The sequence below is a fragment of the Ornithodoros turicata genome, chromosome 6 (genome assembly GCF_037126465.1).
Source record: "Ornithodoros turicata isolate Travis chromosome 6, ASM3712646v1, whole genome shotgun sequence".
Classification (NCBI taxonomy): Eukaryota; Metazoa; Arthropoda; class Arachnida; order Ixodida; family Argasidae; genus Ornithodoros; species Ornithodoros turicata.
Genome location: NC_088206.1, coordinates 21,764,723 through 21,792,335, shown reverse-complemented (window position 1 = coordinate 21,792,335; position 27,613 = coordinate 21,764,723). Strand labels below are relative to the sequence as shown.

The window sequence follows — 27,613 nt, the reverse complement described above, 5'->3', positions numbered from 1 at the left end:
TTGCAGTAACTTTGGCCTTCAGTCATGTGTCTGAATTGTGTCAGTAGAACCTGGAAAATCTGCGCTGACACTGAGCCGTTTGAATTTCTTTTCAATTTTTTACACGCGACCTCCAAATATATAACCAGTGAATGCTCCACCCACGGATCGACTTCGTTTGTCAATTTCTTTCCATCAAAACAGCCCAAGACATGGACGTAAAAAGCAGATCAAGTCACGACGACACCTTCTGTCAAAACACACAACGGATTCTGTTGTGTGTTTTCCACCATTACCACCATTACAGCCACTTTTCAGTCTCCACGCCAGTGTTAAGCAACACATTTTCTTTTTCGTATCGCTATCTGTTTGCCATACTTCAAGTTATGAGCATTGTCGTTGCAGAGCAGCCGAGGCACATGTTTATTCGGATCTCCCGATTGCCTTCCTATATTTTTCCCCAGCTCAGTGAGGCTTGTCATGGTTTCTCAACTCTATAGGATGCTCTTTTTATTCGTTACAAAACCTGCCAGATCACTAATTACTTAAAATTCGTTAATTAAAAGATCAAACGTTTACGGGGAAATGTAAGACAGCACAACTGGAGCAGGTGACTATTCAAAGCCACCCTATTTTCGAAAAGAACGAGAAAATTCTGAAACGAACAAGTACGTTGAAATATTCACTTTGCTTTACTTTATTATGCGAATGAGCCGAAACCGAAACCTCGCACATCAGGAGCGCGGGGAGAAGAACGCTCATTGCACGTCGGAGGCCACGGGCTGGAGCCATAATTGGAGTAGGCGCTGATCTGCTGGCCAGCCACTTGACGGTCGAATCCCGGTGCCGGCTTTGCTGTCTGGGGTTTGTCCTGGGTTTTCCTCAGACCCGGGGAGGGGGGGGGGGAGGGGGCTTTCAGACATATGTAGGCACAGTTCCCTTAGAAGCCGGCCCATGGCGCACATTCCCCCGGGGCGTTAGTCGTGACGTTGCCCACCTCTCTGATGCCGACAACTGCGAGCCCTCTAACCACCACCATCACCACCGCTTTGCGGGACGAATAAACTACCGGAAACGAATGTTGCGCTTTTGCAGGCGCTTCTGATGTGCGCTTTAGGTTTGGGCTCATTTGCATAGCAAACTTTGGTGATGCATGTATATTTCGGCGTACTTGCTCGTTTCAGGATATTTTAAAGGATCCAATTCAACTATCTCGCATTTCCCTGAAACTCACTAATTAAAAAGTTAATAGGTCGATTTTAAGGTAATTATAGTCACATATTCTTCCATATTCCGTCTGGCCATAGCTCGATCAGCAAAGTGGCACCTGTGCTGATGGTTTTTATTAAAAATCACTAACGAAAAAAAGAGCACCCTTTATGCTGAAATGATACTCAAAATAGCAACCAAGTTCAATAGCTCCATTGAGTAGAAGCGCTTAGTCTATAATGAAGAAAATAGCGTACGTCTAGAGCTTCGAGTATGGCTGCTGCCCATCCAGCCCTGATGTAGCCGTGGTATCGTAGGGGATCCTCATTCATCCGAGTCACCACTTCAGGATCTTTTACTGCGTTGGACATAACCAAGGAGCCAATAGGAAGACTTGGTACCAGACGGCCAAGAACACGGGCCAATGTCATCTACGTTGGGAACATGCTTTTTGAAACAAACATATAATACCCTTTTAAATGGGACAGCATTTATGAGCGCACCATCCGAGTTTTCTTGAAGTGGGGTATGTCGCAACGTAAGCCCCGCCCTCATTGGCTGCTGCTTAGAGATCACGTGTTGAAGCGCGGCTTCAAAACCGCTGTGAGTGCTCCCGTATCTAGCTCCCGTGGCCTAGTGGCTACGGCATTCCACGCCGACGTTTTCAGAACGCGTCACGGCATATGTCGGTACAGTTCCCTGTAAAGCCGGCCCAGGACGCACGATGGGACGCAAGACAGGCGGCGAAGCCGGTTGGGCGAGCCTCCCCCCAAAAGATTAGGTTAACCAATAGTTTCTCCCTCTCTCGTCCCCACTTACGCGCTTCGACAAACAAACCGCAGACGAAGTTGACGATGTATGAGTCGTAGGGGGGGGGGGGGGGGTGTTTGGGAAACGTGCGGTCAGTCTGCTCGGGGGTGGCAGCTCGGTGCATCCAGGGGAGGGGAAGAGGGAAGGGTCAAAGGAAGAGGGGAAAGATGGTGATGGTACCGAAGAGGAAGAGGTGCGTGACTTCAGTGACTTTCATCTTTTATCTTTCATCAAGTTCCTTCTAGTCAAACTCCTCAATTACTTTGCAAGCATCATCTTCGTAGAAAACTTGAAGGGACACAACATACACATGACTGTCATGGGATGTTTCACTACGGACATAAAGAAGCCCTAGAACAACTGGTTCGCGGACTTCATGAAGGGAGTCTGCCATTTGCATGTAGCCAGTGACGATAAAATTCCCACAACCAGAGGCATAGACGAGGTAGCGGTTCCCAAGTACATCAGCTACTTCAGTCTCCACGGGCCTCTACTGCCCATCGTCGGAGAATGGCCGCGATGAGCTCATAAATGCTATCGCATTTCCATGACATTCTACATCGATTTCATTTTAGTAGATACGATAAGATAGCACAAGCTACAGCGTAGCCAAGGACTCAAGGAACATCTTTTTGCGGACTAGTGTTCATCGTCTGAAAACAAAGACCAAGCTCGCAGTTACCTGTAGCCATGAGGTTTGCGCCTTGTCAGTGGCCAGGAGAGGAGCCGAGAGCACAGCGGCTGAAAAGTCAGTGGGTCGCTGCACCAGGGTTAGGGCTGCTACAAGGCCTCCCTACGAGAGTTATAAGACAGCACCGTTATTGGTTATAAATAATGATCCCTGCTGACATTCAGTCTGTTTTACGTATTCTGTTGCACATCCGTATGAATGCACCTCTTTCATAATTGCCCATGTGCACGGCGCAGGTGACCTTCAAGACTCCAGTATATGATGTTTTATGCACCTGATTTAGGTAGGACACCTCCTTCTGAGTACGACAAATCCTCGGAAGACACGACACCTCAACAGCACAATTAGCGGAGCTCCAAGGCTCATTTTGTAACTGGGTGCTATACAAGGAAGCAAGCCAACCGAGGAAACATAGGGTTCTGCAGTGTAACAAATATTCCTGTGAGAGGTATATGTTCTTGATGTACATTGTATATGAGTATGCGTACCATTGAGTGCCCATAGATAAACATAGGCAGTCCGGGATGCCTCCCCTTCATCATATCGACATGAGTGAGGACATCTGTGACGTAGACGCCGACTGAGCTGCAGATGCCTCTAGGGCCTTCGCTCTTGCCGTGGCCCACTGAAAAAAAGGAAGGTTCTACGTAGTCGTGCTAAGTTTGTAAAACTGAATTCAAAATTTGGGCAGGTTTGTGACGCATTCATAATAAAACGTTTTAACCAGGGTGTCGAACCGAACCCGAACCCGAACCGAAAACCGTACCCGAACTGTTATTTTTGCCGGAACCGAACCCGAACCCGAACCGAAATTTTCGGAACACTGCTGAACCCGAACCGGAGCAGAACCATAAAAAATAATAGCGGTAACCGGTTCGCAACAAAACGGTTCGGACATAGAAGTCAGCACAAGAGTTCCTCTTTATCCCCGAACGAAGACACATCGGTATCATCATCACGCGCCTATATCATGGATTTCAGAAATTTTCACCTACCAGTCAGACGACGACGTATAGTAAGTATACTTTCAGCATCTTTTTAACATGTTGAAGCGCAGTTGTCCTTGTGAGCGCCGCGGCTGGCGCCCCACGCACGCGGTGATGCGGCGTCTACTCTTCAGAGACGAGGTGCCACGCGGACGAATGGAACAGGAATGGAGTAGGCCAGTTATGTAGCTCAACACGACGAATATGTGATCAAATAAGCGCCGAAGATTTCTTTTTACACGTGAGCAGTAAAAATTAAACAAGTCAGAAACATCAGAAGTGGAGAAGGGGCGTACGCAGAACGGTGCCTGTTTGATTGGTCGTGGTTTGAAAAGTAAATGTGGTTCTGCTTATTGGTAGTGCAGTTGTGTCGTGATACATTGCCTTTGTGAGGTGGATTAACTAGTACACTGCTGTGAGCTCGGAGCCAGACTTGTGCGTAACGCGTTACTAGTAATTGCGTTATTTGTAATCAATTACCGTTTTGAGTAATTTTTCGAGTAATCAGTTACTTTACTGTCGAAGTAATTTTTCCAGTAATCAATTACTTTTCTGAGTAATCGATTACTCAGTAATTGATTACTTTACCTGCAGAGATTAGCTTATCTTTCAGATGTTCTGCCCCAAGTCAAGCCCCTGGTGCCATCAGACTTTGTTGGGCTGTTCTACTATAGCAAGCGGAGGTCATTGTAATAACGCTCTGGAATTTCAGAGTCCCTCTCCTTAATCTCTTCCTACACCAGTGTGATGGTACCTAAAGCTTTGGAGGTTTAGTGAGTCATGGGGAAGTTCCACGCAATGCTCTTCCACAATCGGGTCAACGTCTTCCCGGGCGTACAGTCAGATCTCCTTGTCCTACGTGTCTTTGTTTGTCTTGTTATTTCAACTGTTCCGCTGTTGAACCTTTTTTTTTTTCTGAGGCACACAAAGACGGTTATACTTTGCGTGGATGCAGAGTAACGACCGAAGTAACGCGTTACTTTTCTACTCATTACTCAATTACATTTGAAGTTGAGTAATTGGTAATGGTAATCAATTACTTTTTCCACAGAAGTAACGGTAACGGTAATCAATTACTTTTTTCGAGTAACGGGCACAAGTCTGGCTCGGACAGAGTAAGGCTGGCAGGCTTATTTTCGACATGCTTCAGTACGGTTTCAGATCGATTCACGCTGCGAAGGCACTGTGCCGGCAAGTACTGTCGTCTATCTTACGCCGTCCATCTTATTACGCTTCCTTTAAGTTTATCTTGCTGGCACTGTGCGTGTGAAAAAGAGATTTTGGGAACAGAAAGTAGCGGGACAACACCGCTTCATCAGCGTGGACTCTATTTGCAATAAGTGTTCATCCATTTCTTATTTCTCTCGCTAAAGAGCTACTTCACCGCTAAAGACGTTAATGCAGACAACAGCAGTGAGCTATTAGCCACGCACTTCCTGATAAAAGCAGTTTTATGGAACATATAAAACGGAAGCGTTGAACCGGTTCGCGAACCGGTTCGGGGCTGCGAACCGGTTTGCGAACCGGTTCGGTTTTTGGCGTGGCCGAACCGGAACTGAACCGGAACGAAATCAAAACAACGCGAACCCGAACCCGAACCGAACCCGTATTTTTTGCGGTTCGACACCCTGGTTTTAACCCCTTCAGTACTGGGGAACGCACAAAAAGGACGAGAGAAAAAGGATGACACGACACCAGTGTAGTGTCGTCCTCTTTGTGTGGCACAGGGGAGTTTTTTTTTTTTTTTATTAATTAACGATATTATATGCTTAGTTCGCAATGATGAGACCCCATCTTTTAAGTCGCAGATATACGGAATCACTGGGACACTTGCACGGGTCAAAAATGGTTGTCAGAGACCTATTTAGCGCTCTTTTTTGTCGATCTTGTGACTGCTCCCTCTGATGATGCGTCAGTCACGAGAAAATGTGGCTTCGTCGCGCAGGCGACCAAGGTCATGGTCGCACATTCTGACGAGCAAGTCCAATGACTGTCTTCTTGGTGTAGTTCGTGAAACATACACCTGCTATTTCAGGTATAATGCTGAATCATTCCCAATAGTGATCGCTCGCAGTTCTGACACGTTATTAGCGTCCTGCATACTCAGTATACAGCTGAGATCTTCTTGAACGGTCGAAAGTATTCCTTAGAAACGGTTCGTCTCAAATAATGTACTTTCGTTTTAAGAAGGATGTGCTTCTTTCTCTAACATGAATTCTACTTTCCATCAGCTATACTTTTCCTCCTGTTTACCAGATCCGCAGCACCGTCCTGTGCGGATGCTTTTGTGTGTGTATGAGAAAACATGCACAAGAGAAACTGTGAGATGGCGAGTGAGGTTTTTTTAGGGAACCTCTAATATCCACTTAGACGAGTGCCTGGTTACCAGACAGCATGTGATATAGGGGAGCACCGAGCATTTTGCCTTCTTCCTCTTGTCTGCTTCACTTTGTTACATACTAATGAATTGTAGATCGTTATTTCTATTTCTGTGGTGCGCGTTACACGTAGTTATAGTTGTTGATTACTGTTCTTGTAGCGTCCTACTCGTACAGCTAGAATTGTGCTTAGTACAGTTGCAGCTATGGCTTTCAGCTGTTTCTATCGCCACTAAGTCACTATTTAAACCTGTACAATTTAAGGGAATTGCACTGTACTGGCTCAAGCTCGCAGCTCTCCCTAATATACCAACATCCAGGTTTCGTGTACAAATAAAATATGAATATCAGTTTGTACTTGAATGCGCCTTACTTGCGCAGTACTAGGAGCGTTATTTAAACCAGAACACAGCCAACATGTGCAAAAGAGCTAGAACGCTAGAGGGCGTTGGAACAGACATACTGGGATGAATTGCTTCCATGTAGTACTTGGTACATACCGTGGTCATGGGCGAAAACGAAGAATCCGTGCTTACTGAGCTCCTTCGCCAGGTCGTCATAGCGGGGATCGTGGCAGTGTTCCGCGTAACCATGTGACAGGAACAGAAGCGCTCTGCACATAAGTACGTACACATAATTTCCTATGTAGCCTAAGTGCATATTCTACATACATGCAGCCACAAACATTCCATAGCAGATTTCTACGGAGCTGATTTCCGATGTGTTTTTGCAGTGTGTGTGGTAGAACACCGTATGTAAGGATTGGAGCGTTCGATTGCGGCGCTTTGAAGATCACCACATTTTCCTCTGGCTGGTTGCTAGACAAAATAAGGCTCTCTTTCTGCACGCATTTCGACACGGTGATTTTTATGTGTTGAAATACCTTGTGAAGTGTATGATGATTGGATGATGATGAGTTCACAAGAAGGAACAAAAAAGTAGGCCGCACTTCCTAACAAAAATTCACAAAGAACCATTGGCCTTGAGAAAAAATAATTATGCGCAGTTCCTCAGTTTCCCTCTCTCCCTTATTGCCCTCCCATTGACCCAGATGGTAACCCCTCTAGGTAAGACGCATGGGGTTCTTTTGTGACCACCACAGTCGCGTTCAACCTATAAGAATGGCATTTTCTGGTGCAAAAGGAGATCTTTATAATATATTCTTATTACACTAAACCCCGGAGATAACATTTATAAACACTATTTTGTCCTCTGGTGGTTAAATGAGAAACAGATCCACCCGCAATGCCGTTCTTCTTAGGTTGAACACGACATAGAACTCGTTAGGTGAGACCATGATAATTTCAGAATACTATGATATCTGTTTAGTATTCGTTTAATGTGTCACAAAACTTCCAAAAACCAAAGTCCAACGTGATTTTTCAATCCGAGCGAGCACTCCAAACCGACAACGATTTCCCAATTCATCGCCATAGCGTTGAAGGCGAATTCCATCGCTTTACAAGCAAAGTCAAAAAGCGCATCCCCTACAGCTTATATGCCGCCGCGGTCATCAATTTTGCCGGCCTTTCCTATAGCAAGATGACGAGCAACTGTCGAAAATGTCAAAAGCCTAGAAAACGGGTCTTAGACCCGTCTTCGGTTATTGCGAGGTGGACGATTTTCTTTTTGGACGCGGCGTGGATGTCGACAAGGGCCATAAAACAGCGATGTCAGAGCTCTGTGGTGACTCCTCGATCTTTTCCATCTCCAAATAACTATACGCGGTACACTGGACTTTTATCTTTCCCAATTCGAGAGGATCTGACAAGATAACTCAGGCTCAGGAAAGAAAGAATGTGTTTAAGATGTCTCGCTTTTGATCGCACCTGCAACATTACCGACTATACATCGATCTGGAGATACTGCGAGTACTTTATCATAAGGGAACGTACGGGGCCTGTTGTTATGTACATATGTCAGGGTAGGATAGCGACGGGAAATAACGAGACAAACACAGTGTACGACTGGCGACTGCGTTTGTCCTCTTGTTTCCCGTCGCTATATAATATCCTTATACCTTTATCTTCTACATTATACGCAGAGCCGTTCCGAGCGGGGGGCGAGAGGGGCAGCCGGCCCGGGCGCCTTCCCCTGAGAGACCGCCGGACGCCAGATCCAGCGGGGGGGGGGGGGGGGGGGGGGGCTTTACGCTTGTCCTGCCCCATGAGGGTATTCACCTCGAACCGTCTCTGATTATACCTACTGGAATTTTTTACTGGGATACTGGATGGTTTTGCCGCTTTGGAAAACGGGAGAATACCTGGCTACCGACGATGCCTACCGACGGCACGGCGACCGACGATGTGCCAAGGAGCATCGCTTGACGTCGGTTAGCCTTGCTAGTAAGTGCAGCATAATGGTTAGCGTACTTGACCGGCTCTTAATAGGTGTATGGTTCGATTCCTGACGCGTTTTCGACGACATTCAAATATTTCAAAGGAAGTGGAGTTTGTAATGTAAGGCCGCCAGCGAGAGACATTAGGTATAGATAGACAGAATGTGCCGCACCTTTCTTTCGCATGTAACGGGAGAATGGGAGACAATCATCGTTGAAAGCCATTCTATCTTCTAAAAATCCTGAAACCACGTTGCGCGTGCCGTGAAATATCCATCGTTGAATTGCGCAGTGCAAATGAACCAATCCCCTATTTCCCCTAATCTCCTATGGCAGTGGTTCCCAAACTGTGGGTCGCGACCCCCGGGGGGGTTCACAACGCCCAACACTGGCGGCCCACAAAAAAAAAAAAAAAAGAGAGAGAGAGAAAAAGAAAACTTCAGGCCGTGCCCGCTATTCGGGGTTACCAGGAAGCCCGCGTGGCAGCTGACCCGGAGGTTCCTCATAAATGCGCTTGCATGCGGGGTAGCGACACTTTGGATGCATCACACAACCTCGTTTTCACGCCCGCTTTCCCTTACGATGGTCAAAATCTATGTCGTGAGGTCCACTCACTCCCAAATGTCACAGCGTCTGCGTCAATCGCGGCATACACGGACGTCCCGCCTTCACGGTACACAGCGCAGTGGCGTCTTCTCGAACTAGCGCGGACGCCAAAAACCTAAGAAAACCGTTTTGCGTGCGCTCTTGGTGAGCGAAGCATTCGATAGCTAGCATGTCACGGCGCCGTATTTGCTCAGGATGAAGCGTTCGTTCGTGCGTAGAGTTCTGTGCGCATTCGGCTGTTTAATAATGGAACGATTTCTGATCGCTGTCAAACGAAAATCATCTTTGGAGTCAGAAAGCACAAACGCAGCGTCAGAGACGGCGCCCCTGCCGTTGTGCAAGGGCGCGTTACGTAGCGGCTCCGAAGTGCCGGGAGCGCGCTCCGTTTCACTAAAACGCCGGAGCGTTGCGCTTTCGATTAACTTCACGCTCCAGCTTGCAGGTCGGAGTGCATAAGCGCTGGTCTGCTCCGCGACGTACGGAGGAAGAGGGAGGCCGGAAAACCAAGGAGCGGCCTTGGAAACTTTGCCTGGGAGCGTATCGCGCTCGTGACTCTGAAAGATCGTTTAGTAGACGCACCGGAATACGAGGGACTGAGCACACCGGGCGCGTTAGGCACAGTCGCCACTTAACGCACCCCAAAACGGGGGGGGGGGGGGGATTCGCCACTGCGTCGGCTATATTTTTATGGGCGGCGAAGTTTGGGAACCACTGCCCTATGGGGTTATTGGAACTAATTCGAGGAGACAGGGGGCGTACGCCTTTTTGTGCGTCAATTTGGATATATGATAATTAACACAAAAAGGCGTGAGCCGCTTCTCTCTTCGAATCAGAGGCGGCTTGGCCTATAGTGTACAAGTGCTGAAGACAACGCAACACTCTCAAAGCAGAACTTTACCGCATAACACGGTTCTAGTCTACCGTAAGCTCGAACGATGTCTCCCCTGATTTGCTGAAAACGGGAGGAGTAGGCCTTTGCAGCGACAGCAGCAGTTAGCACATATAGTTACTACATAGTTTCCCGAGATCGCGGCGACGGCGTCGTCCGCAGAAGGAACTGCTGTCGCGAACAGTGTTTCACGAGCACGTTAGGCGAACATCCTCCCATACTGCGGAAACATGCGTAAGGCATACGAACAAAGCAACAAAGCAAGAAATTTTGCCAGTGTCATTGGAATCATGAACGAAAACATGCATGGAGAACATCGCTCAACTTTCGAGATGGAAAAAACAGGTGTCCGCAGTTCAGCGTTGCGAACCCTATAGGAAATTTCCCTACATCTAGAGAATTTCAGGTCGCCTCAAGCAAAAAAGAAAAAGAAGGAGAAAAAAAGTTAGCTTCAAAATTTAGGGAGTGATATCCGCGTAGCTCATGTAAAAAATGGAAGCCGTGACATTTTCGTTTGAGACATACAGAACTTGAACGTACAGAAATCAAACTTTCTACTCCCATGTTATTTGCACGTCCAACTGTTTCACTCTCCCTATCGGGAAAGCACAGCTCCAGAGAGCGCAGTTTCAGTAGTTACTGGGCGCAAAAAAATTCAAATTGGGATTAGATTTACACGTAAGGTGAGTCAACCTATATATTTGTGTGGTGACATGCTGCATGTGCCGCGCGGGGTAGGACTGCAGATAATTTGGACCACCTGGGGTTCTTTTGACGTGCGCCAGAAATCTCCGACACGCGGTGCTGGAAGCAATACCTCCCCCACATTGCTACCGCAAGAAGTATTGTTTCAGCCAACTTTGTGGAGAGCTTCGTTAATGATCCTTTTTCGTTTAATTTGTGGATCAGACTTGCACAGAAATTAGATATGGCAGATCTATTGCCAATGTCGACCCCCTGCACTTCTGATTAGCTCAAGGAGAAAACTTCGTTCATGTTATGCCATGTCATGTGGTGTTTGGTGTTCAACGAAGTCACTCCCTCGGGAGAACTGTTGCAGACAATTTATTTGCACCTGTTCTTGCAGCTGCTGCAGCAAGGACTCAATGGGGTGCTATCGTGATCACATATTTATATAAACTTCCACTGCCAACTCACTGCACTCTCGTTGAAGAAATATGCCTTGAATGTGTCGATATCGAACTGCAGTTGCGTCAGGTGAACATTTGCAGCTAACTTTGATGAGTGACTACAGAGCCTGCTGCGTCGTCTCAGTTTCGTGCAATGTCCCCTTGTCAATTTCACCTTAGTATGAAGATTTTACATTAGCAACACGAAGCATTTCGCCTATAGCAAAGTAGTTGTACTTAATCGACCTAGGCACCTGAGCGTGATGGCCAGCCTTTCTCTGGGTTCAATCACGAGACGGAAAGGCCTGTCCACGGTGTCACGGAATGGAGAAGCTCCTCACATATGTGTCTCACGATCCTGATCCATCGCCAATAGTTATCGTGGTCTTCTCGGAGTAGATTCTCTGCGCATCCCTGCGCCACACGGCATTTCAACCATGACCTGACCCACCACCTTCGTTGTCGTTGTTCCTTGTCGTTGTCGTCCCTCATTTCTCATGTCGTCCCGCAAGTGTCGTTGCCCATGGAATCATCAGCCACATATAGCACCGCGTTATCGTCAGAGCATGCTCCATGATGGTTTGTTATCCTAGCGCGTTCTCACGAGAGCTCGTGCGGTGTGAACGCGTTGCAAAGCACGGGCAGAACAATGCAGCAACAATGCAATTTTGCAGAGCAATGTTCGCCAGCAGTGTTGTTGGTCTGTGTTTTTCGTTTTCCCAGTGTGATACACTCTAAATACAGAGCTTCACCGCATAGCACGCTGTGTGCCAACCATTGCCACGAATGATAGGGTCATCGCTTCTGATTTGAGGAGAGAGGGGGTACACCTTTTTGTGGCAATATATGGTAATTGCCACAAAAAGGCGTACGCCTCCCCGTCTCCTCGAATGAAAAGTAACCCTACACTCTTAAAAATGAACTTCTCCGCATAGCACGCTCATAGCCAACCATAATCTCGGATGATATCGTTATCTGGTCTGATTTGCTGAAAACGGGAGGCGTACGCCTTTTTTGTGACACTTATGCTGTTCATAATTGTCACAGAAAAGGCGTACGCCTCCCGGTTTCAACAAATCAGGGCAGATAACGATATCACTCGAGATGATGGTTGGCTAGGAGCGTGCTATGCGGTGGAGTTCATCTTTAAGAGTGTACGTGCTGCGTGCGTGCGTACGCTACGTGATCGTATCACCTACGTGCTATGCGGTGAAGCTCTGTTTTTAGAGTGTAAGACCACGAACAAATGCAAAAACATCTGCGAGCACGTGTTTTTCATCACGTATTCTGCAGTTGTTCGCCTATAGTGTGAGTAGGCCTATAGGGATTCTGCTTCAGACGCCACGAAGATACCCGGTCCTGCTGACACACAAGCTTTGTGACGGGCACGTGAACGGAGCTCGCGAAGACCCAGGCTGTGAACACGAGAGTGCAACGGCAGGATCCCAACGTGTCTGTGCCGCCGAACATAGACAGGAAGACCCTGCGTGCCGCCAAAGAAGAGGCAAGGCGGACTCGGCGGTAACACCCTGCAGTATATACGTGCCGCCGAAGCGGAAGCAAAGAGGCGTCAGAGGAGCCACTTGGGTACACTGTTAAAACAGAACTTTACCACATAGCACACTCCTAACCAACCATCACACCGAATGATATCATTCTGTGTCATGATTTGTTCAAAACATGCGGGAGGCGCCTATCTGGGACAGATTATCTTGTCCCAGATAGGCGCCTCCCCCCTGTTTTGAACAAATCATGACACAGAATGATATCATTCAGTACACTCTTAAAAATGAACTTCACCTCATAGCACGCTCCCAGCCAACCACCACCTCGAATGATATCGTTATCTGACCCGATTTGTTGAAAACGGGAGGCGTACGCCTTTTTTGTGACAATTATGAACAGCATAAGTGTCACAAAAAGGCGTACGCCTCCCGTTTTCAACAAATCAGGGCAGATAAGGATATCATTTGAGAGTGTGGTTGGCTAAGAGCGTGCTATGCGGTGAAATTCATTTTTAAGAGTGTATGATGGTTGGTTAGGAGCGTGCTATGTGGTGAAGTTCTGGTTTAACAGTGCACAGTTGCTCGGTGTGTGATCGCTTGTGGTTCAAGAATGATCTCGCAGCGCTGCTGTCAGGGTTGCAAAAAATCCGGATATCTTTAAATAGATCCTCTCCAGTGGGCTTTTTTGGATAAAACCCGGATATTTTAGATATTTTCGGACAATATAGACGAGCCTAGAAATGTGACACAGAGTAAAAACAAATGTGTTTTGCTGTTCTTCTTTGTTTTGGGTTACCTCTCGTAGTTTCGGTTTGTGAAACTGCCTGTCCCAGTAGCATTGAATGAGTTTTCATTGCTTTCCGAAAGGTAGAGTCCCATGCACGCGTGGGTGAATGGTGTAGACGCTACACGGCTGGATTAGCTGTCGTACTTCAGTTACAATGCCTCCAGGAAGCAGAAGAAAGCCACTCCCTGAATGGGCAGAAGTAGAAGAAAACGGGAAAAAAGTTAAATCTGAAAAGTTCAAAAAGTCGAGTTATAAAGTTAAAAAAAAAAGTTAGAAGTTAAGGTTGCGCGTACCTGGGCTTTTGTAAACAGCCAACACTACAATGAAATAAAGCGGGAGTTTTCCGTGTGACGTTGAGTTAAGATTGACTTTCACATCGCATCTGTACAACATCTCTAAAAAATCCGGATTAAATTGTGTGGATAAAATCCCAAAAAATCCACCGGATAAAATCCATGTGGATTAAATCCAAACAACCCTGGCTGCTGTTGACTTGCCATGCACAGCTTCGACTAGAATAGGGCGGTTAAAATGACGGCTCCATACCGACGATGCTGTCGCTGAAATTCGCATTACACAATCGTAACCATCTTGTGATGATTTTTGTGACACTCATGCAGTTGGGCTAATTGTCACAAAAATGGCCGCGCTTTTCACAAATCAGGAGTGATAACGGTATCATTCTGTGCAAGGGTTGGCCTTCAGCTTGCTATGTAGCGAAGAACGTCTTCTTGCGCTTGTTGACCGCGGCGGTGGTTGTTCAGGAGCCTTACGTGAAGAAACGAAACTTCCTCTGTTGTTCGGAACGTCTTGCGTCTTTTGATCTCAGGGAGGTCGTAAATTGACAGTGTCTGTCCCGGATGCCCTTTGACTAACTTTCACAAACAGAACACAAATATACTTCCAAGGCCAGTGAACCCCATATGGTGTGGTGGATGGAGCTTGTGAGACTACACTCTTAAAAATGAACTTCACCGCATAGCACGCGCCTAGCCAACCATCATTGCGAATGATATCGTTATCTGCCCTGATTTGTTGAAAACGGGAGGCGTACGCCTTTTTTGTGACACTTATGCTGTTCATAATTGTCACAGAAAAGGCGTACGCCTCCCGTTTTCAGCCAATCAGGGCAGATAACGATATCATTCGCAATGATGGTTGGCTAGGAGCGTGCTATGCGGTGAAGTTCATTTTTAAGAATGTAGTTAACTTCACCGTATACAAGCTCCTATAGCCAACCATTATCCCGAATGCCATCGTTCCCTCCCCTGATTTGCTGAAAACGAGACGCGTACACCTTTTTGTAACACTTACGCAGTTGTGTAATTGTGTCACAAAAAGAAATAGCGAGCGTACGGCTATACCCAAGCAGCACAATGTACTGAAAGTCGAGTGCATTAGGGGTGGGCATCACGGGTAGGTAGAAGGCCTTGAACAGACTCGTGAAACTAAAGAGCATCGATAAGAAACATACCATCCACCCCTATTGCACTCGACTTTCAGTACATTGTGGTGCTTGGGTATAGGCGTACGCTCGCTATTTCCGTAAATCAGTAGTGTTAACGGTATCATGGTGCGCAATGGCTGGTCCCCAGCGTGTTATGTGGAAAAGTTGTGTTTCAATAGTGTGGCTACGCAAAAGATAGGATAGGCCAACGCAATAAAGTGCGTGATTACACCACCGCTTCAACTGCTTGAAACGTCAAGCATGCATCTTTTTTGTATGCGTCCCAGCGTGTATCACGTTTGTGTGTCTGTTAAACAGCTCATGCGGTCGTGAAGAGCCAACGCGAAAGAGAATGGCTACCCCGTCCGCCACGACACACATTCTGCAATCTGCCGGTTATCGGAAACAGACACTTTATCTTATGCTATTGTTACGGTCGGCGTTACAGTTGGCCTTCCCACGTGGCAACATATAGTCAGAGTAGATAAACACGAGGAGACGACAATAGGATCGCTTTCCAGTCACGGGAATGAGATACTACAGCAACTGTGCCAAAGCGAAACGAAGCGGCCCCCGAAACGAAGCGGCACGTTCAGACATCATGAATGCTTGAAGCAATAGATATGTCAAAATTGTTAGTATAGAAGCTTCGGTCACCGGCGACAATGTCATTAAGGACACCCACATTGTATGAACGGATGCTTGCGAAGTCTTGAAGGAGAGATACTTGAGTACTCACATACACTTCCATGTATCATGAAATGCTGTACTATCATTTCGTTAAGTTTCGGTGAATAATACGCGGTATATGAGGGTGAAGCACACACAAGTTCTTCAGCGATGATATAGAAACTTCAGAAAGAAAACAAATATGTTGGGCCGACTGATATTCGAAATATTGTATTACACGGGTCTTTCGGCGCCTTCGACATTTTCTTGCATTCTTCAGGGGTATAAAACAGCCACTCTTTCTGTTAGAGGGATAGCCGCAAAATTTCTCCACTGAGTAGATATATTACATTTTCGTAAAACGCAGCTCTTACTGGTTGTGTTCGAGGAAGGATGAAAAAAAAATATGAAGAAATTGCGCGGGGCCCACCTATTCCGAGCGAACGACCACTAAAAAAAATGAATAAAATTCTAGAGAGGAATTTTTTGTGGATGCATGATTGCATATCTGCGTCCACATTTTTCATCTTTCAATGGATCTCTCTGAAGTTACAAACGTGGGCTACTAAACTGTTAATACGAGGCAACATCTCGACCTCTCATCTCGTCAACATCTCGTCGGCAACAACCGCCGTCCTCTAGGGAAACTCCTCAGAGAATGGCCGAGGTACCTTAGACAGCGTGCGACAGCTGCTTTACAGCTGACATTTCTTGTGGACGTTATAGCGCCTCTAACTTTTTAGATTTACTGTTTTTTGTGTGTGTGGGTGTTTTTATATTCAAGTGTTTTGCAGTAGCCTGCTCCTGTGTTTTGTAGGAGCCTCCATCTCCATATTTTTCTTTTTAATTCCAATTCCATCTCGAAGCACGTAACGATAAGGGAGACCTAATATGATCCGCAAGGCACCCACTCAAGGTGACAAGATGGGCATTTTCAAGAAACCCGTTTTCCGGGACCAATGGTTGATTGATTGATTGATTGATGTGTTTAATGGCACCAATCAATCAATCAATCAACCATTGGTCCCGGACCAATGGGAGGCCGCTCTTGAAAAAGGGGAGCATAAATTTATTCCGCTTAGTTCACTGCTGTCAATGTAACAGCATTCCGCGAGGAGACATTTTTGCACTTTCAAAGTTTGCTAAAATGCCCCTAAGTTAATGGCTGCTGTCTTTTACATGAGAAAGGACTGAGGCAGAAAATGTTCCTCTCTCGTCTCCGGACCTCCCTGTCCGTTTTGTAGTGCTAGAGTTGATAACATTTCATCGTAATAATTACCCCTGTTACGTAGATTACGCGACAATTTCGCTGTTCGAAACGCGTTTCACTAACGATTCCACCCGTCGTACTGCGGGATATGGATTTTGCTTGACTACAGGCCGTGATCACGTTGCATAGTTATACGACGTAAACGAGGCAGAACGCGGATCGCGAAAAAGAAGGAAAATTCCGGATAGGAAAAAAAAAAAAAGTCTTTGTACGTGTTCGTAAAAAGAAATCTCAGATAGAGGGAACAGGGGACGGCCATTAGGGGAGAAAATCGATCTTTGTCCCATCGTTTATTCTCTGGGGGTGAGAGGGGAGGAAAGCGAGACCCGGAAAGCTCGTGGCTGAAACTTTTATTTCCACCTATACATGCAGCCAGACAAGGGAGTTGTGTCAAAACATTTTTAGCACGAAGGTGCTTTTCCGGTTAGCCCACATACTCTCTTCCAACAGAGCTTCACCGCATAACACACTCCCCAGTGACGTCATTCTCCCCCGATTTGTTGAAAACGGGAGACGTACGCCTTTTTTATGACACTGATGCGGAAAAGTTAATTGTCACACAAAAAATGCGTTGGTGTGTTATATGGTGAGGTTCTGTTTTAAAAGTACACGGAAGATTTGTGTTTTTAAAGGAGCACTGAGGAGACCCCCAATTCATTTATGTATTTACTTTTCCTTTTTTGCTGTCGTAGAATGAGCTCCTGCGAAAGCATTCTTGGAATGAGGGAAGTGTGTGGCGGCCCGTGGACGACGATGACAACGACGTGCCTCTGCTGGCGCGCGCCACTGCGCCTGGCAGCCAGTTCTACCGGCACCGTCCTAGCGTGAGGCCACGCACATCTGCCCGCTGGGACATTCCATCATTGCCGGTCAGGACTCATGTAGAGGAACACCTCCTCCTCTACATTTGGTGACCCGAACAACGAACACCATGTTCGGCGTAATTCGGCCATGCAACATCCAAAATATTTCGGCAAACCAGCAGCGAACCACCCTCTAGCAGGCAAGGCGCGCCGGCACCATTGTTCCACCGGGGACCCACAGGGAGACCACAGAAAGCTGACTTTCCGGCCTCCACCTGCTTCACGATCGTCCTCCCCGGCACTTCTCTGGCGACAACCGGCATTCACGCTCTCGTACCGGTCGCGGTACTGTCGCCCACTCAGCAACGCACTCACCCAGCAACAATCAGCACTCAGCAACTCACTCACTCAGCAACAATCAACGCTCGGCAGCAATCACTCAACAAGCACTCAGCGCACTCAACAAGGGCTCAATGCACTCAGCAGACACTCAACACAACCAGCAACCACTCAAGCATCCAAGCACTCAACATTCACATCTCATCACTGGAACCCGCCCGGATCGCAGCGCTCTTGTTCCCGCCATCCCGCTGCTGCTGCATCAACAGCCACAAGCACAAGCCGTGTGCCCAGTCGTCCACCATCTACGAGCCGCCATCATTCTCCTCTTCATGGTATCGACGCGGACCTCAACCGCATGCACCGCTCCGCGTCTGAGGAGGGGAGTGATGTGGCTGCCTGTGGACGACGATGACAACGACGTGCCTCTGCTGGCGCGCGCCACTGCGCCTGGGAACCAGTTCTACCGGCATCGTCCTAGCGTGAGGCCACGCACGTCTGCCCGCTAGGACATTCCACCATCGCCGGTCAGGATTCATGTAGAGGAACACCACCTCCGCTACATGTGCATCATGACGTAACCTATTCCCCTGGCATGTGACTCGAGACGTATATAACACCGTTTTCCCGTGGACGCCGCCATATTGAAAGCAGGCTCCAACAGCTCCCCGTAGAGCCCTAGTTTGAGATAATTCACATAACACTGGGCACACGACCAATGAAATTGCAACGTCGTGGATATTATGCATAACCAGTCGGCCAATCAGGAGCGTCAATGTTTGGTTGGCCTTTCGGCACAGTAAATCATTTTACACCTTTATTTGCTCAAACAAGGTGTATTCTTATAAAAACACCCCTTTCTATTCCACAAAGAGTGCAAAAAGTGCATTAGTGAGGGTGTAATATCGACATACACCACGTTTTATCCAATGTGGATCATTAAGGGTGTAAAGTGGGGTGTTGAAACAGGTGTTTTCCGTCGAATGCACCTTTTTTACACTCATTTGAATTGGGAATATGGTGTTAAAAATGGTGTTTTATTTCGTGAGAGAAAAATTATGCTGGTTTCACAGCTCCGCTCAGCAAGTAATCACATTATAGACGATAACCTGAGTTAAAAACACAGTATTTGACACGAAGGGATGTTAGAAATTTAGCTTATATCTTTGACTCGTTGCATGCGTGAGTGTTAATTGCAAAAACACATTCCCGCCACCGCTACAAAAGTTTCCCGCCCCACCACATGTAACGAACGTGCCCCAACAAATTGTACTTCAGTATATGATCCATCCGACACGCCAATATAGGCTACTGAGGGTGCCCTAGGTCACTTTATGCCTCAGCACTCAGGTTGGTCCCACAGTGTTACCAAGCTAACGAGGCGTGCCTGCGACGCATTGCGCTCCGGTTTAGGTTCTACGATGGAACCACGGCTGGAAGTCTACCGTGTTCGCGGTGCTGCTTGCCATAGCAGCAAGAACGTCGAACTGCATGTCTCGGCCAGTGGTGTCGGTATGCTGCTGCGGAAGCTCCTATTACACTATTGCCAAATATTGGCGAGGGAATATTTGCGAACAAATAATTCCATCATAAAAGGTGTTTTCAATAGAATACTCTCATTTTAAGGGTGTTTTTGTTTTTATACACCCATTATAATAGTGTTTTACTAGGAATACACTTAACTAAAGGGTGTATTAGAAAACACCCATCATTTGAGTGTAAAGGCAACACCAAAAAGGTGTGCGCCATGGGACAAGCCATTTACACCAAAAAAGTGTAAAAAAGTTTACTGTGGGCCTGTCCTGGCTACCTTCGACTTCTATTGGATTACAGTCCTGCCGCCGTTATTCGGTATTCAAAATATACCCACAGCGATTTTTGGCTAAAAGAAACATGTATTTGACATAGAGCACTGAATCAAAGATATGATAGATGGGTACACTGTCCGTACAAAGTCCACCGCGTTGCTGACACACTGGGACAAAGTTCGAACTTGTAGCAGAGCGAACACACTGTTCAACTCCTAATACTGAGCCAGTCTCATGAGTGCGTACCATTTGATGATGAGCATCTTGTATCGCTGCTTGCGGTGCATCATACGTTAGAGCGAAGCGGAAACCCCTTTTGTGGCACGTAATGCTGTCTTTGTTGTCAGTCCCCGAAATCCAACGGCGGCCGAACTTGTTTTTCACGCTCTAACTCATGAAGCATTACGGTTCCGCAGTTGATGGACTGTTCGTGGGATAATAGTTGCTGTGTCCAGAAACAGCACAAGACGCGTAGACTCACAATGGCGCACGAATAAACCCGGGAACATATTTCTGCAGACTGTTCTGTCGACTGACACCACGGACCACAGGAGGAGGACGCGAGGACGCCGTGCCGGCCGTGCTGTTAGTGATGGGCGGTACCATCGAAACATTCGATACTATCGATACTTTTTGGCTATCGATTGTCCAACTATCGAGTGAACCGGAATATCGATAGTATCGCGATAGTTTTCCGAACTATCGATAGTATCGTGACTGGTGCGCTTGGTGTGAAGCCAAGCCAGTCCAGCACGTCGCTTCTGCCTGCAAACTATTCATACTTTATTCAGTCCCAATTTAAAGTTTTAGCTTGTTCCCTGTGAAAACGAAACTTTCTGCGAAATTTCCGTTTCACTCCTGCAAACAACCAATAGTTTGTTCACTCAGAATTTAAAATTTTAGCATGTTTCTCTTGAAAACGAAATCTTCTGAATTGGCGTTTCGCTCCTGCAAACTATCAATAGTTTGCTCAATCCGAAATTATATTTTAGTTTTGCTCTAGCAAACTATCAAGAATTTCTTCACTTCGAATTTAAAATTGGAGCAGGTAACGAAACTTTCTGAATTCGCGTTTCGCTCCTGCAAATTATCCATAGTTTATTTATTCCTAATTTATGATTTCAGCATGCTTCTTTTGAAAACGAAACCTCCTGAATTCTCGTTTCGCTCCAGCAAACTATCAATAGTCCGCTCACTGCGAATTTAAAATTTTAGCTGTTTCTTTTGAGAACGAAACCTTCTGAAGTCGCTTTTGTTCCTGGAAACTATCAATAGTTTGTTCGCTCAAAATTTAAAATTTGAGCAGGTTTCTATTGAACTTTCTGATTTCGCGTTTCACTCCTGCAAACTCTCAATAGTTTGTTGACTACGAATTTCAAAATTTATTCATGTTTCTTTAAAAAAACGTATGAGTTCGCGTTTCACTCATGCAAAGTATCGTTTAGTCACTCGCAATTTAAAAGTGAACATATTTCCATCGGAAACAAAACCTTCTGAATTCTCGTTTTTCGCATGCAGTTCGACGATCGCGTTTCGCTCGTGATTGATAATTACCTCTCGGGGAAAAAAGAAAGAAATACAATCATGAAAATAAGATATGAAGTTCACGAAATATGAACTATCGGAGTATACATCTACACACTGCTATAAAGTTGGCATTTCTGAGGAGGAATTAGTGGCCCTTAATTGTCACAAGCCCGTATTACTGTGACAGCAACATAAACTAGTTCCAGTTTGACAGCTTATGCGGCTGCTCTGAATAACATTAACCATACGCATAGCGCACAACAATCCACGAAATCTTTTTCTGCTTTGTTGGCATAAGCAGAACAGAAGTTCCCGTTCGTTTTTCGGTCCTGTTTTATGTGATCGTTTTTTTTGTTTGTTTGTTTTTTTCATGCTAACGGTGCGAAACTATTTGAAAGATATCTACTGTGCAACTATAAAGAAAGGTATTTGATTAGATTGACAAATAACCCGGAGCAGTGACTTGTACATTTTTGCATTAAGCCGGTTTGGTCTGTGTCCGGCTTACTATCGATAGGTAAAACCATCGATAGTTTTGAACAAAACTATCGATACTTAAATGAGTAGTCATCTCAACCATCGATAGTATACTATCGATAGTGTTTGGATGACTGTCGCCCATCACTGCTATTTCGAAACTATGCTGAAACCGGCTGAAACCGTCCAAAAGGCGCTGCACGCACATGAGCGCGTACAAAATGCGATTTCAAAACATTGTCGACCAATCGCAGCGCGCGCACAGTCTCGGCCAATGGGCTTGCAACATGGTGTATGGGCGCAGTGGTACATACATGCTCTACAGCCGCGTCCGCGGGTACCTGAGGAGGACTGTTGAAAGCGCAGCGCCGTCTAGCCGGGGGAGCAGGTTGAAAACAGTTTACCGCATAAGTCAGAGGGAAGGACGCCACACTCCCTGGTATCGCTTTCCTCTTTGCTGGCGTGTGCTGGCTGGAAAACGGTGTACTTCAGCTGAGAAGGAAGAAAGGACGTTTCGGATCGTGTACGTCGTCCGCGGTTGCTTTCCCCGAATGTTTTTTGTAAATTTCGCTGCACAGCGAAAATATTGCGCATGGTGTGGTGAGCTTGATGAATGAGTTAAATGGCACCTGATACCCTCTGAGAGTACAACTTAATCGAATAACCGTCTGTCATTCAGAATGATATCGTTCTTGATTTGTTGAAAATTCACTCAACCATTGCCACTTCTGGTACGAAGAGAAAGGGGCCTTTTTGTGGATATATGATAATTAATACAAAAGGCGCTTCTCTTGGAATCAGAAGCGATAGCCCTATAATTCGTGGCAATGGCTGGCGCACAGCGTGCTATGCGGTCAAGTTCTATTTTGACATTGAATAGTGGTGATTATGCTAAGCGTGTCTCGGGTCGGGTCGGGTCGGGTCGGGTTCCGATAATAATCGGAAATGCCTTCAAAGGTTGCTCAGTGCACCCTAAAAAGTCAACTTCCACACATAACATGCTGAAAGGTAACCATTTGCACAGAACGACATTGCACCCCAAAAAAAGAACCTGGCTACATAGCACGCTGTGCGCCAACCATTGCCACGAATGATAGGGTTATCGCTTCTAATTCGAAGAGAGACAAGGGGGTACGCCTTTTTCTGTCAATTATCGTATTTGCAAAGTGACACAAAAAGCCTTTCTATCAATATCCACCTTCTATATCATTTCTACCACTCCTGTTCGTGGAAAGCGCAGGGCGCATACGGTCTTTTGTGATAATTAACGTAACTGCGTATGTGTCACAAAGAGGCGTGCGCCCCCTTTTTCAACCACGTTCTATTTTAAGAGTGTAGAAGAGCATTGATACGGCCCAGACATGGGCCTCCTACTGTGACCTTCGAAAGTTAAGTTCTTTCAAACGACTCCCACCCCACTCTGAGTGAGAAAATAAACGAATTTATTCGAACCAGCTGCTGTCCTCCACATATTGCTCAAGCTTGAACCGTCACTCTAATGTCCACAAAAGAGTGGTATTTTTTATTTTACGCCGCATAAATTTAGCGAGACGTAAACGCACTCTTGTGCCAAAGTACACCCGTGAAGCACAAACAAACGAAACCCACGTCATCACGGAGTTGAGCGCGCAGTCACTGACACTGGCTGAGTCCTGAGTGAGCCACACGAAGCGACGTCTTTGGGAGGCGCGCATATAATATGCAGATCATGGACGAGCTAGAATTTATTTGTGACGCATGGCCGCGCTTCCATCACCCGCTTCCTCGTGATCATAATCGAGGGATGGACCCATACCACGACAGCTGAATTTTTCATCGCAGACGGCTCACATATCTTCCTCACGTTGTTCGTGTGCATTTCACAACTTAACGGAGCAGTGAGGTGACATTCATTCAAGTTCATTCATTCATTCCTGTTTCATTCGTCAAGCTGTCCATCGGAAGACAGCATGAAAAATATTTTCGCTTCCAGGCGTATTGTCACGGTGCAACACAAACGGAGGAAGCACGATCCCCGCGTGACGTCCGCTTCTAAGCATCCCTAAACACTATCGAAACGGTTGCATTGCAGGGTTACAACTCATTGCAGTCAACTTGGTCTGACAGGAAGGACGCTGGTTCTTGAGAGCATACTGCAAATATACGCTGCAGCGTATATGTGTTCGCATTCCGTGTATATACTGTATTAGCCCCTATCATCCCTAGTCCGCAGCAGAGGATTCAGTAATGTTATTGACGATGCATTCACACGCGTTTCTGTGTTACGTATCTATACTCTCACTACTCGTGCCTCTTATTTTTCTGGAAGCTGTCGTACTATTATAGGGCGAACATGATAACGGATAGTGCGAAAGTATGCTATTGTGCTTGGGTGCTCCCCATTTAAAACACATTGAATGTGTGAAACACATTGAATGCGAATGAGAGGGAAAGCGGTACAAATCACGAGCGATGAATCCCGTTCCTTTTTTGTTGGTGTCAAGGTAACGACATCTTTTATTCCGCAAGGAGAAATTTTTGCCACTTTAATTGTCACAAAAGACCATGCTCTCTTCTCAAGTGAAGAGTGATTCTGGTAGCGGTATCCATCACCTAACACTATTATTTATTACTAAAACTGTTCAACTATTCAACTAAAACTGTTATTGTTGTTGTTCCTGAGTGATGGCCGGCCTTGAGCCTGCTACATGTTGAAGACTATCGAGTCCTGTTTTCAAATCGTTGGCTTTGATTCGAAGCGGATAAATGGAACGTCGCGACGCTGACCGTCAAATTCAATTACAAATGGAGCTTTTGAAAAGTTTTAGCGATAAACAAGAGCGCTTTACGAAAACATAGGACAGGATTTTTTTCTCGGGCGTCTTTATGCGGGCGTATACAGAGTGACTGCGACAGATCAAGAGTACGTGTACGGGTAGGTTCAGTTGACGGGCTTGATAAGTTACGCAATTGTAAGGCTCTCATTGTGGGTGGCTCCAGGAAGGCGGTGAGTCGTATATATAAATGAGAGCAATTTACGCTTCCACAATGTATACCAAGTTTCATCCATACTGTGAAAGAAAGTATCCTAAACTGTTGCTTCCACGTACGTCATCGTTATGAGCTGGTGTATAACAGAGAGGGAATATCGAGAAAGCCAGGTTTCGCTGTTCCCAACCCAAGTGGGGACAAATGGCACAGGTGACTTTGTGAACAACTACAGTGTACTACGTTCGGTAGCTATTTAAACTAGGGATAAATACTTTTACGAGTGAAATAAATGTGCAGCATCAAGGCTGTGAGAGACAGACGTATTTGTACATTACAGGGTGTATTTTTAAAAATTTTTTATCATCTACAGATTGAGAAATAAAAAAAAACTGTGAGATAGCACTGATTTCACTTTTTCCTGCGCGTTATGCCGCCAGCCAGGCGTCCCGTCGGAAAGCTCATGTATCTACTGGGTGACTAATTACCTAAAATTCATTAAATTATTTTTAAATTAGATGTTTCGGGAAAATGCGAGACAGCAGAATTGGAGGAAATCATTATTTGAATCGAACACTTTTTTCAAAAGTCCCAAATTTTGATAAGCAAATGAGCCGAATCCAGAACTACGCACTTCTCGCAGAAAATTATAAGCCACAGGCATGAATCAAATCAACAAATCAGGGCAGATAACGATATCATTCGAGATGATGTTTGGTGCTATGCGGTGTGCTATGCGGTGCTATGATCGGGTTATCGCTTCTGATTCGAAGAGAAAGGAAGGCTTACGCCTTTTTGTGTCAATTTGGATATATGATAATTGACACAAAAAGGCGTACGCCTCCCTCTCTCTTCGAATCAGAAGCGATAGCCCTATCATTCGTGACAATGGTTGGCGCAGAGCGTGCTATGCGGCGAAGTTCAGTTTTTAGAGTGCAAAACTGTAGGGTGCCTTTTCCTGATTTGCGTATTTTAGTTGGAGTCGGGTGTGATGACCAAAACCTTTTATTCGGTTAACACCGGCATGCATAACTTGTTTCCGTTACACCCTGGACTACAGATCATTAAATACCACTCGTTCTTCCTTTTTCATCCTTCGATCGAGTTTTGTGAAAGGCGTTTCACAAGGAAAACTAAAGCCCAATGAATTAATATCAGTGACCTTGGGATGAAGCAAGTGTTTTGTAAGCAGCATTCACTTGTGCGATACACATCATGCAACACGATACAAACACATGTAGCATGAAGGGAATGAAGGGAAGGAAGACCGACTTTATAACAGATAAGGCAGCAAAGGCGACCACAAATGTTTAGACAATTTTGGGAGGCTGACACTCGTAAAACAAACTATTGTAAGGCAGTGCACATAACGAGCGTGAAGAGGAATTGCGAACACATCACTTGGGAACTTCACGGACACCTACTTTGGCGCTCCTTCGGGTTTCCAATATCGACAGAAGATGTTGAAACCATCCTTGTTTCGAAACGATCCCTCATTGTCCATCGAAGTCGTCACTGTGGTCATTTTGTCATCCGTAGCACAACACTGCACGACACAACAATCACGAACCGCGAGTCACGCATTCCACTGTCACGTGACACCATGCACACGCATACAGAAGCTTTGTTTGTCTGTCGTCTGCTTTACACCCCACCTTCAGGTGAAAACAACGCAGGTAAGCAAGAGAGAACGCTGACGTGAGGTTGTTGTACTGTGGAGCAGTTTGAAAAAAGCCCTCCGTACCGCCGCTGATCGTCTCTGAGTAGAACGATGTTGAACCGGTTCTTTTTGTTTTCTCTCACTCCGGAAGTGACTGCGCGTCTGGGACTTCCGCCGTCTGCTCCCACACGGAGGAAAGCAACGCTAGAGGGTTCGGCGCTCAGGTGCGTGAGGGGAATGGTAGAGGAAAGATCGTCTATCCTCGTTACACAGGTGGGGACCGTGAAATAAAGGAAATCCGATATAGTACGTGTGTCTCTTTCCTCTCCTGTCGCGCTGTGATATTCCCGCTTAGCTTGAAGAAAGTCTCTGGCAGGTTGCCAGATTGGCAGAGTATGCGCACAGGCCTGCTGTGCTATTCCGGCGTCCTTTTCCTTTTTTTTTCGACTTTCATCAGACAGACAAACGCAAGTGAAGCCACAGATTTCCATCCTCACGTAGACGTACATAGACGTATAGTCGCAGACGTCAGGTAGAGCGCTCGCCGGCAAAATTCCACCGATCAACAAATTTGATGTCATTTTTAGCTAAATAGTAGCTGTAATTAACGAGCAACAATTAGAAAGCAACACTCAAAGGAAGGTACGCAAAAACAACTCCCTTAAAACGGAACTTTACTGCATAGCACGCTGACGACAACACAGAATGATAGCGTTATCACCTCTGATCAGTGGAAAGCGCGAGGCATACGCCGTTTTGTAACAATTGACGTAACTGCATAAGTGTCACAAAAAGGCGTACTTCTCCAGTTTATATGAAATCAGGGGAGGGAACGATGTCATTCGAGAGGATGACTGGCTAGAACCGTGCTATGCGGTCAAGTTCTGTTTTGAGCGTGCCTTTGACATTTTCAATTCTTGCGACCCCTCTCTTTGGCCATACTTTTTGGATTTAAAGGTGTGGACCCCAGATGTGAAGTAAATAGGCCTCATCAGATGATTTCTTATATCTTTCCGAGCCACCATGCAAAATATTTCGTTTATATTCGGCTCCGAGAATATGTAACGCAACTTTCAGTGATGGCCAGTAGTTAACTACATGTAGTTAAACTACTAGTTAAACTACCAGATTGTAGTTAAAAAGTAGTTATCAACTACTTGCAGAAATGTAGTTGCAACTACTAGTTAAACTACTATTTTAAGTAGTTAACTACAGTAGTTAGGTTACTGAAGGCGCGAACTACTTCCGATTTTGCCGCAAGCTTTACGGCACGATTGTGCTTCCGACTTTTACCTTGAGCTACTTGTTTGACGATAACGGAGGTGCAGAGCAATTGTG

The 27,613-nt window shown here is 46.0% G+C and overlaps 1 protein-coding gene across 2 annotated transcripts in view; it reads right to left on the bottom strand.

Annotated features, from left to right (window-relative positions):
- Positions 1-26,458, bottom strand: part of LOC135396410 (monoglyceride lipase-like) — a 38,103-nt gene extending 11,645 nt beyond the window's left edge. Inside the window, exons 1-5 of one of the 2 annotated variants that reach the window (XM_064627373.1) lie at positions 26,040-26,458; positions 6,554-6,666; positions 3,178-3,314; positions 2,681-2,791; positions 1,446-1,619 (exon numbers count right to left, since the gene is read on the bottom strand). In XM_064627373.1, coding sequence (XP_064483443.1) covers positions 1,446-1,619; positions 2,681-2,791; positions 3,178-3,314; positions 6,554-6,666; positions 26,040-26,140 — 636 coding nt within the window. In that variant the 5' untranslated portion in view covers positions 26,141-26,458. The remainder of the gene's footprint in view (positions 1-1,445; positions 1,620-2,680; positions 2,792-3,177; positions 3,315-6,553; positions 6,667-26,039) is intronic. The other variant, XM_064627372.1, reaches the window with a different exon arrangement.
- Positions 26,459-27,613: the final 1,155 nt, after the last annotated feature.